At 37.0% G+C, this 11,475-nt stretch overlaps 1 protein-coding gene across 1 annotated transcript; it reads left to right on the forward strand.

Annotated features, from left to right (window-relative positions):
- Window positions 1–571: 571 nt before the first annotated feature.
- Window positions 572–10,320, forward strand: LOC131794584 (OTU domain-containing protein 5-A-like). The gene is made up of 9 exons (XM_059112107.2): window positions 572–989; window positions 1,075–1,168; window positions 3,170–3,234; window positions 4,667–4,823; window positions 5,293–5,441; window positions 6,350–6,403; window positions 6,664–6,798; window positions 7,289–7,655; window positions 8,416–10,320. Exons 1-9 carry the CDS (start codon window positions 639–641, stop codon window positions 8,544–8,546), a joined length of 1,503 nt encoding a protein of 500 aa, XP_058968090.1. The 5' UTR covers window positions 572–638; the 3' UTR covers window positions 8,547–10,320.
- Window positions 10,321–11,475: the final 1,155 nt, after the last annotated feature.

Here is an 11,475-nt window from a genome sequence, read left to right on the forward strand (position 1 = left end):
AGAAGGGGAAACGTCACCTAAAGTCATTGATAAGGGGGGGGGGGTCAAGCTTAAGCGTAAATGTCATTTTGGCAGTAGAAATTGCTAGTTTTTCTTGACGAAGAGGGGAAATATAGATATGAAATCTTTGACCTCACCCTGCACCCCACGTGATTCCTTATGGGTCATGCGCTTTCGAATAGTCTCTATCGTGTGTTTTCAAAAGAAAGCAAACAATTCTGATACGGGAAAAGGAAGTGGTAGGAAAAAAATGCCCTGAGTGATATACTCCTCTCCTTATAGGAATCTCCCATCGAGAGAATGACTGGTTGCCTTTGGTTTTATCAAATTTCGGATCACTATATACCCTTCTTTCACTTTTATTAACCAACCCTTTCTCCAAATATAATATTCATTAATTTTTTTATGTGCATTAATATATCATGACCGAGTAGGTAATTTGACCAAGGGCAAGTAGTACGCCATCTTGGATACCCATAAAGCATAGCGCGGGTCATTCTTTCTGCGCATTTTTGTGCGCATATATTATTTGGTGACGTCACGCCGCTGATCACAAAATTTCTAATTCTAATAACAGTCTGAAAGGGTTCGGATTCTTGTGGTGTTTTCATTGTTTTAGCTTTTTTTAGTGCCTCGTCATGACCATTTTACCAAAGAAAAAGCATTCAGAATCCAAGAAGACTGATACAAGTTCAAGCAATGACAACAGAACGCGGATACGCAATAATTCTTCTTGGACTTCTTCCGCTGGCGTTACCGAAAGAAATCGCTCGACCGAAGAGTATTCTGGCCATGGCGAAGAGCAATACCTAGGAAATAGTTTTGAGAGTAGAGAAGCGGCTGATGTAGCTTCTAACACTTCGAAGAGAAGGCATAGAAGTCCTCCACATCGACACAAATATCATGAAAGGCACAGTGAAGAAGCGGGAAATAACAGCTCCGATGAATACGAGTGTACCCAAACCGACCAACCTTTGTCGACCGAAGAGGTTGGTATCGTTTTTGTTCTTACGCTTCTGGAGGAAATTGTTGGGTATTAACGCTTACGTTTTATTTGTAATTGATTTCTTGAAGATGGAGAGACAGTTTGAACAAGCTCTTAAAGAAAAGAAAGGTTTTGTTATCAAGAAAATGGCACAAGATGGTGCTTGTTTATTTCGAGCGGTTGGTACGTAAAACACTTTCTACTTATTAATCATCTCACGGAATAAGCGAAAGCTAAATCATATTTTTTTTTCACATTTTGTCTTTCTTTTATTCTCCTTTCCGTGGAATCGTTTCTGTCCGTGCCTGTAACATCTGGTCGAAGAGAAACGATGTACTCTTATCTCGATATGCGTTCTTCATTTCGACTGGCTTTCAAGTTGCATTATCAGCTTTTAATGTTGTACATCTGACCGGCTTATTGTGCATTTACATTTTTTGGATGAACACGATTTGGGAACTTCTATTAAGATCAGAAAATGGTTTTAAGCTCACTCTGATCCCCGGAATTAGCATCATCACATGTGCACGTGTACCTTGCCCTCGTGGCGTAGTATCTGTTATACCTGTCTTATAATTTTCATCCCGGTTTTAACGTGAAGTTTCTTTGCCAATATGCAAATTAATTTTTGCAGGTCTCGATTGCAACCCATTTGATAAATTTTTGAGCATTTAATTTCTACACTAGCGCTTGATTTTTCATTAGCTTCTTTCACTGACATTTGGTTGTAGAAAAAAAATTCTGATTTGCAATTTTTTTTTCTATAATTTGTGGTCTCAATATGGCTTATTACAAAAGAGCAAATATATATTTTAAGGCCATAGTTTTGCCTGAGGAAAATTCCAGAGAAGATCAAGGTATGAGATATCAGTGGGGAACTGAAGACTTAGGATTCTCATGAATGACATCTTTAAAATTGATTATCTGAAAAATTGTCTTTGCAAATTGCAATGTCTTTTCTTTTATTATCGCCAATTTGAGACTTAAATTTTTTTATGATTTTGAGGTATTTTACTCATTTACTCTTTTTGATAATTTTTTTTCTTTTTGCTTTCTGGTTTGCAACTTTTGTTAATTTCTCATGTCTGATTGTTCTTCAACAATGCAACCACTATTACTTGGATGGAAAAGTCCTTAAATGTTGTTTAACATTGGGTAACATATGAAAGAACCACCTTAGACTTCACAGTGTTATGTGATCTTGATTTGCATGAGAACTAGATATGAAAAAACTCTTTAAAGGTTAAATATCTCCCTTCATTTAGGGATTGGGTAAAATCCTTTTGTCAGCTAATTGCAAATGAAAGTTATGTCAAAAGTTTAAAAAAAAAAATTAATTTGTATTTCATTGGCTCCTGTACAGCCTGATATTAAAGGTCACACTATTGATGTCACCAGTGAGAAGATACTTGTAATGCAAGGAAATTTTAACAGGTTTCGAGTTATTAGCTGTTGTCCTTCAAAGAATTATCTGTCAGGAAAATCTCAGAGGCTGTATTATTCAGCCTACATTTTTTTTTCATTATTTCACATTTTATATATTACTGCAGGTGATTGTAATTGCACTTGCTCTTATGATGTGGTACAGTTGGTACATAATTTTCCAGTGAGAAATTAATTGTGATTCACTGAATTCCTCTTGAAATACTCAGACTTAAACAACTGCATGAAATAATTAACAATTGCTCACTAAGTTGGAGGTGAAAGTGGTGGATATTTACAGTGACATGAAGTGGTGGGATAAAGATCTTCCTCTTTAGCCCTTTAACTCCCACACAAAATTTGTAATTCTCCCTAATGTCAACCATACAATTTTTATAATTTTAGTTCAGAGAATTTAGTATTGAATCAACTATTTATCCCCACAATTATGTTTTTCTTGATTCTCATCACTTGTATGGTTGTTATCAGATTGATATTGTGAGGAGAAATTCTCTTTTGGTCACTCATGGGAGTTAAAGGGTTAACTGACACTGAGGTGAACAATTGTTGTAATATATACTACACAAAAAACACTTAATTCTATCAATGTACTGAAGAATGTTTGAAATTATCTCTTTGGCTCCTTAGAGGTTATTAGTGGTTGCCAATCACTTTGGAACTAGCCGGTGAACGTGTGCGAAGAGCACTAGTCATCTGTATGGTTTATTCTAATCTTGTAAAAAATTTTTTACCTCTCTACAGCTGAACATGTATATGGTGATCAAGAAATGCACTCAGTGGTCAGAAGGCACTGTATGGACTACATGGTAATTAAAGTTTTTGGATTTAAATTTTGAAAAAGCTTTTCTGATATGTAGTTTGGGTGCATCATAATTTTATCCTTGGAAAAGTTTTCAGTAAAAGTTAGTTACCAGCAGTCTATTGTCACTTGTAAGACCCCTTACCACCATTTGTTTAGCTTGCAAGTACCCAATACTCCATCAGCAGGCACTTATGGAAAATGTTATTCAAACCCCTCAGCCTTTTCTATTTGAACATACCAGAATATGTTAAGGGTTACCCTTAAAACTGAAGATTGCTAGTTCTCTGATGGTATAGTTTGCTATTAAGTGAACCTGGATAAACCCTGCATGGGTGAGTCAGGTAAGAGGTGGCTGCAGGTAGTAACTTTACACTTGCACACGGATTCTTAAGTTAATTGTCAAACCCTAAACAAAACAGTGTAAGTAGTAAGCAACCATAGAAGTTTGGCTTTTTTTCAGGTTGTTTCAGATTAATACTAATCTTTTAACCCTTCAATTTGAACAAGTGATCACAACAAAATTTCTCCTTAAAATATCAATACAATACTATGCAGACAAGTGATGAGAATGAAGAAAAATATAAGTTATGGCATTATTAATTGATCCAACACCAAAATTATGCCCACTACAAGAATATTATAGCAGACAGAAAGGAGAGTTACTATTGAGATCTTGGGGAGTGAAAAGGCTTCCTTCAAAACTGAAAGTTGGCAATTCTCTGTGATGATTGTTTGCTATTAACCCCTTAAACCCTGGGAGTGACCAGCATCAAATTTCTCCCTACAATATCACTCCCGAGTCTCACATTAACGTTATGAGAATAAAGGAAATGATCACCAATGAAAGAAGCTTTTGATTTAAAGAGCAGTACAGAGAATATGCATACTGATTTTAGGATGTAAAGGGTTAAGTGAATCTGGATAAACTTTATAGTGGAGCTCGCAGAGCATTGCCCCATAATTATACAAACTAGTAGTAACCCATCAAGCCGAAAAAATTTGGATGTACAACCATACGACCGTACAAGGTGCTACTTTTAACTTGCGTGGTCAACTGTACCGTGGGCACGCCAACGCCACAGCTTTGTTCAGTAGTCCAGTGGTCAGTGCACTGGGCTCCGAGTTGGACAACCCAGGTTCTAGTCCTGGCCAGGGCAAGGTGTTGTGCTCTTGAGACATGCGGGAAAAAAAAATGCGAGCTCCGCTTTTAGGCTTGGCTAAATCTATATATTATTTTGTGAGGGAAAGGGAAGAATGGATTTGAATCCTGTTGAAGCTTGAACTTTTTCAGGCTTCTTTTCTATTCTCTGCAGGGATCAGTTCTTTAGTTATACCTTTTCCCTCAGGTCATGGGGACTGTAACCTTTGCATTTTAGTGTGGTATAGAACTGCAACACCTGCTTCGTTTGACATTTCTTTTTTTTGTCTGATTCTAGTTCAAGAATGAAGACTACTTCTCTCAGTATGTTACTGAAGACTTTAAAAGCTACATCAAACGTAAACGTGAAAATCATTGCCATGGAAACCACATTGAGATGCAGGCTATGTGTGAGATGTATAACAGGACAATTGAAGTTTATCAGTATAGCACAGGTTTGTCATACCAGTCTATCAATTTAAAGCTTAAATTTATAATTTACCTTTGATGTATTGTATTAATTAGTAAGAAATAACCACCCAGACTAGTTGGGACCACCTGCAGGTTCATGCTTTGACTAAACTCATTTTTAAAGAATTATACAAATTGAAGCTTGAGTTAAATGAAATTTTAGCCAAAGAAGAGGTTTTGGCTCATAGGTGAGAGTTTTTGGAATGAAGACTACTTCTCTCAGTATGTCACTGAAGACTTTAAAAGCTACATCAAACATAAACGTGAAAATCATTGCCATGGAAACCACATTGAGATGCAGGCTATGTGTGAGATGTATAACAGGACAATTGAAGTTTATCAGTATAGCACAGGTTTGTCTTACGAGTCTCAGCTTAAAGCCAGAAAATTATGGTATATATGAAGGAAGTGCAAAATGTGAATCAAGTTTGAATTTCTATTTTTCTTCTGCAGAACCCATAAATATTTTCCACAGTTCTTACAAGACTGATTATGAACCAATCCGCCTCAGTTACCACAATGGTGTGCACTATAATGCAGTTCTTAATCCTAACAAGCCATCTGTTGGTGTAGGACTTGGACTTTCTGGTTACAAACCATGGGTAAGTGAGCATTGTGCCATAAGCATATTTCCCAGTTGTCATTTGATATTTCCTTGCACATGTAAGAGTGTTACCTTGCTGATCATTTGCTAAACAGAAAGTAGTAGTCATTACCTGATTCAGTGAGTAATTTGAATGCAATCCAGAGTAATAGTTAATGGTAGAGTGTGCTTGTCTGACTGAAGAATCTCAAGCAATTTACAATTCTTTACCAAGGTCCTAAAATTTGGAACTCTCTTCCTGTTTCAGTCACTCGTTCGTCAAACCTTCTTAGTTTTGAAACAAAAATGCAAGAGTTTTTACCTAAATAATCCTTGAATTGGCCTAGCCGCACATTTGCAGCACTTTTTCTTTACTTTATTTATTAATGTAAGTGAGGTGGCTCTCCCATAAGCCTGGTGGCTTCCTGGGTCTCTTTGCCTTCTAGCTATAACTGCTGTAAATAAATTTTTTTGTATTGTGTAAATAAGGCAAATAAAAATATGATGATGACGAAGAAGTTTGAAAGGACTGTCAACTCTTTACACCCTAACATCAGTATGCATATTCTCTATACTGTTCTTTTAACATTTCCTAAGGTGCTGAGAAGGAGAATTTGTTTAAAAATCAAGAGCTTCTTAAATTAATGATCATTTCCTATATTCTCATAACCTTGAGGTTTGACTCAGGGGTTAAAGTAGATGCTATCACTCTCAGTAGTTAAAGAGTTCATGTTGTCAGGGGTGGTATCTGTTATTTCATCAACTTTAAGTCACTGTCAGATTCAAGTGACGGTGATAATGACTTCACATTGACAAACCATTTGTCTTGCAGAGAACATTCCTTCTGGAATACCCCTACTTGAATGATCATGCTGTATGATCTTCATGTTGGAAATATTAATGCATATATTACCTCTATTTCCTCAGGGCACCCTGGTGAATGATGCATTCAAGCAGTCAGAAGACTGGCAAATTGAACAGGTACTTTAGTTTGTCAAAACTTCACTTAATATGTCGCACTAACAAAGTCAGTTTCAAAAGATGACTGTTATTTTTCAATATTGTAAAGTTGGGGTAGGTTTCTGGGAAGAATAGAAGATATGGTCTGTCCAGATCTCTAAACAGATTTATTGTTGTGCAATTTTTTTCTGGCTGAATGAAAGATGAAAAATACTAAATGTTCAATTTGAATTTAACAGACTGACTTGTCTGTTTTTTTTTATGTTGTATTTGAATTTTAGCAAATGTTAGCGGATAAACTGCGTTGTACTGACTGGGAAGCAACAAATGAGGCCATGGAAGAAGCAGTAGCCAGAGAATCATTCTTAGAGTTCCTCAGAGAAAGAGAAAAACGATCAAGGGGAACTAGAACATTGGTAACATATTCCTGATTTCTTTTTTGTTTTCCTATCCAGTGGAGGGTCTAGATATTTTTAAATTACATCCCATGTTCAGTTGTGCCTGTGGTTAATGCAAAAAAAGTAGTTATGGTTCTCAAATGTAGCTCATTAAATATTCATTTAAAAAGTGGGACCAGAGAAACAATTCCAGATAATCTAAGAATCTTGATAATTGATGTCTGGATAATCAAGGTTTGACTGTATTAAGTAATATCACGGAACATTATTTTACCCAAAGTTCAATTGAGTCAGAATGAACAAAAATGGTTGGTATGAATCTCTGCACAATTTAAACACGTGTCTCTTTCATATCATTACTTTTATTTGTCTTGAGTTCCCTTTTCATTTTACACATTCTCCTCTTCTCTAAAAAATTTTCATTTTACCTCAGAAAAGAACGGATTTACAAATCATTTTTGTGCCACTGATTGTTTAAAGTATCCTCAATACTCTTTTCTTTTTTCAGCCGTGTTCCAGTCCTACTGCAACCAGCAGTACATCAACATGCACTGAGTCTAAGCGTCCAACATCCCCTCATCATAGAGAACGTGAGCGTGAGGCTGCAGAAAGTGCCCCTCCCAGCAAATCTCCGCGTCATTCTCCCAGTTCACCCAGGCATGAGACTTTGGCAAGTGCATCTTCATCAGAAACAAAATCTAGCCCTCCAGCAAGTAATGCAACGATGACATGTACTGTTAGCAGTGTGAAACCAACTTACTACGATTCCAAGCCGGGATGTTCGACAGAGTCGTCTAATCCACCCTCACCCCCTGGGGCTACTGGTGGTTCAGATGGTCCAAATTACCTAGACTTCTTACCTCCCAACGGATATGGTAAGAATTATCACTGAGATGTCTTTCAGAGTGCAGGTCTGAGTTGTTTGATTCCACATGGTCTAAACATTGTAAGAAATATGTGGAAAGATGCAGCTATGATCTTGTTTGTGATTAAATCTTTTGAAAATAAGAGTGGTTTCACATGATGTCACAGCAGCAATATTGGTATTACAAAGTAGGCTTGTAGGAGTTCAATTCTTTTTTTATGAAAATTCTTTCTTCTGCTTCTATGGGCAAACAAGATAGTTTGTAAGATGAGTGAAAAGGCTTGACTATAGCCTTATGGGCAGACAGGTTTCCAACAGGTTTCCAAAGATAGGTGAAGCCCTTTCCCTTGGACTACAGTAGATTGCTTGCAGTCAAGTCTGCAAATATCTCTGGTGAAGAAACTGATAGGTTTATACATGGAGCTAGGTCTCTCCTCTCCCCTCCTATCTCTCTCTCTCTTTACCCCCCCCCCCCCCCCAAAAAAAAAAAAAAAAAAAAGAAAAAAGAAAGAAAGAAATAAAGCCTGAGAGAGAACAAACATAGTGGATCCTCAATGTGTTTGCGCATAGTCTAGGGAAATTTTGTGAGATCTGGCTTGGTGGTTGCCAATCATTACTTTTCATTGTTCTTTAATACAAAACTATGGGGAATTCATCGGTCAAATAAGAGCTGTAGTGAGAATTTTCTTGGTAACCATATGGTGCATATTGATTAAAATTCTGTTTGTTTTGAGGTGGTAATCTTTCCATTGCACCTCTTGGTTTTGCAGGTTTTTCCAAATGGGAAGACGAAAGTATTCTGGCAGCTGTCTTAGCAGAGTCTCAAAGAGAATACTTCGACAAACTTAGAAAGGGTGCTGCAGGGAAAGACAAGAGCAGTGAGGATGATTGCAAATCGTAGCAGTTTTACAAAGATGATTCTCATAGAAGACTATGTGAAAAACTGTTTAGATGTGTTATGCAATAATTGTTATTTTAGTGCAGATATAGTTATTGTTTGTAAATTGGGTTATGGTTTGAAAATTGGGTAACTAGGATTTTCAGTGTGGTAAATATTTTCAATTCAAGTGTGACACTTGATTTACAATGCAAAATGAACTGTTAAATGAATTTGGTTTGTTTGGAAGGAACTTTAGAAGATCCTTGAAAAGTCCTCTCCATTTAAATTACCCTTTCTAGGAAAAAACATAGTGATTTATGTAGTTCATGTATAGTGATTACTTTTCTCATCTTTCAGTGATGATTATTATAGACTCATTCGATTGAAATTTTGCCTAATTCCTTGTCCAGCCCTCGATCCCTAAAAGGGGCTAGCATCTAACTTCTCCACACCATATCACCCCTGAATCACATGTGAAGGTCATGAGAATAAAGGCACTGATCACCAAGTATAGGAGCTCTTCATCGCTAAACGATTTCTCCTCATCAGCACCTTAAGAGATGTATGGAGAACAGTATGGGAATATGGATACTGATGTTAGGATTGAAAAGGTTAAGGACAGAATTGGTAATATTTCATTTTATCATCTATTGTAGACATTGTTTTATTTTCTGTTTTTCTTTCTTTTTTTTTTTCAATATAGTCGGGCATAGGATTTTAACTCTACTTGAAATTCAAAAGTGACAGTTTTGCTTAGGTACACAATGGCTTATGTAACGGAGATTTCAGCATTTTTTAAAGTGTTGTGAAATGGTTGCTCTTTTGTTTCGGTTTAACTGTTGTTATCATCAAGGTAACAACTCTTTGTTAGTTGGTGACAGTCTTAAACCCTGTTACTCTCAAGATGTGATGCGTAATTCTCCCTTTCAGTCGCCGTAAATTTTTCTTACAACTGAGAAGGGAGAATTTGGTGTCACACCGAGATGACACCCTTCAGCTGATACATGTGAGTTTATCTTTTCTCATCAACTGTGATACAGATACAGTATGATTATAGAAAGGAAAATTTACATGTTAATCAGGTGGGGGAATAAAGGGTTGACTTGAAGAGTCGGCAGAGAAAAGAGTGAAACACATAAGGTTACAGAGACTGGGCCTATTGATCCAACGGGTAGGAGGAGATGGGAGATGGGTCAGTATCCTTAGTTCGTTGCTATGGTAACCAACCGCTGAAAATGAGCTGTAAGAGCCATGTAAATGCTAATGACAAGAGGAACAGCGCTAACGAGATTGTGAAATGTCATCTTTTGGGACGGTGGACTCAATGCCTTAAATTAAAGGCTCAGACGTGTTTCGGATACTTTTTGTGATTTCTTAACGTAGACATTTCCAACCCACAGAATCTTATGGTTCCTGGCTTGGTTTGCAACAGCTATCCTTGCCAATAGTATTGGAGATTGTGCGATGGTAAACTCCCCAGAAACTGAACTGGTTATTTGGATAGTTTATCGATGAGTTCATATAAGAGTAACTTGGCTACAGCGAGTGAAAACCGTTTTATATTTCAAAGAGCATGATACTATCTTAGCACCTTGAGGTTTTTACAGTAATTCTGGGTTAAAGTGAAATTTACTGCTGTTATCTGTGTCTTCCGTCTAACATTTCATCTGTGATTCGGGATCTGCTAATAGTTCAGCTTGTTTGAGGTGTATATACAGTGTAAATGTATCAAAACTAACACTCTTCGAAAATGCAATAACATACACGCTTAAAATAAAGACTTAAGAATTTGAAATCATTGTTTTGGTTTATTACATCGTGAGGTACAAGAGAAACTTTCTGAGTTTTATTCATAACCGTCGTAGATTTTGTTCGTCTTATGTTAAGAGTTATTAACCACGAACACATGGTGTGGTTTGCCAATGGTTGATACCGTGGGGCTTAAGAGTAGATTTGAAAGATAGATTTTTTCTGGAGTTTTGCAGCTTTCTGAACTGCCTATTTGCAGGGAAAGGGCGCAGACTACCATATGTTGCTTAGAATGATTTGGAAAATTATATTGTCTCCGCTCGGAGGGTTTCGCACGATTTCGGACGGTCAGTTTCGCTAAGCGTGGTTCATTCTGGATTCTAGCGGTACCGTCTGATTGTGGATGGTTCGTCTAATTTCCGATGGTTTCGTCCGTTAAAGTGCAAACTAGAGTTAATCAAGGTACGAGGAAGAGAAAATTACGATTTACTTATTCCCGCACAAAGGTAGGCCTGTCTGTGTTAGCTTATCAAATCTCAAGGAAATAACTATTCATGTAAGAAATTCCTCGAAGACAGAATTTTAACTCTTCCTTTGGTTTGGCTCTCGATAGTAGATTTCGACAAAGAATACGCAATTTCTGCGTTTGAAAAATAATCCTTTCTCAGAGAATTAGGAAATTAATTTCATAAGTTTGTGACTCACCGATCATGATCACATGATCACCGCTGAAAAATACGGACGAAATCCTGGTGCGTCAATAATATCTATATGAACATCAAGCAAAGTAAAATTTTAGCTGTTAACCTGTATCTGAAAGGTACGAGACTAATATCAAGTTACGCGCGCTTTTCCTTGTACTCAATGTTTTCTTTGGGTGTTTTCTCCTGTTTTTCTTATTTCCTCCAACAGCAAAGTAAGGAGAAAATAGAGAAGTTCGCCACGTTTCTGTCTTTTCTCATGATTCCCCCCCCCCCAGTGCGCTTCCTTTTGATTTATAGGTCGCACTGAGCCCTCGACAAATTTGCAGTGTTAGTGTCCAAGGACCTTAGACGCCTTAGGCTAACGGAAAAGAAACTAAGGTAGCTGTTAAAAAGATTCCAGAGTGTTTTTTTTTTTAGATACATCTCGTTTCAGACGAACCGAATTAAAAAAGAAAATGTCAGGCTTTTTCAAACTGTCAGTCATTTTCCTTAAGAAA

This window comes from Pocillopora verrucosa, chromosome 11, assembly GCF_036669915.1.
Source record: "Pocillopora verrucosa isolate sample1 chromosome 11, ASM3666991v2, whole genome shotgun sequence".
NCBI lineage: Eukaryota > Metazoa > Cnidaria > Anthozoa > Scleractinia > Pocilloporidae > Pocillopora > Pocillopora verrucosa.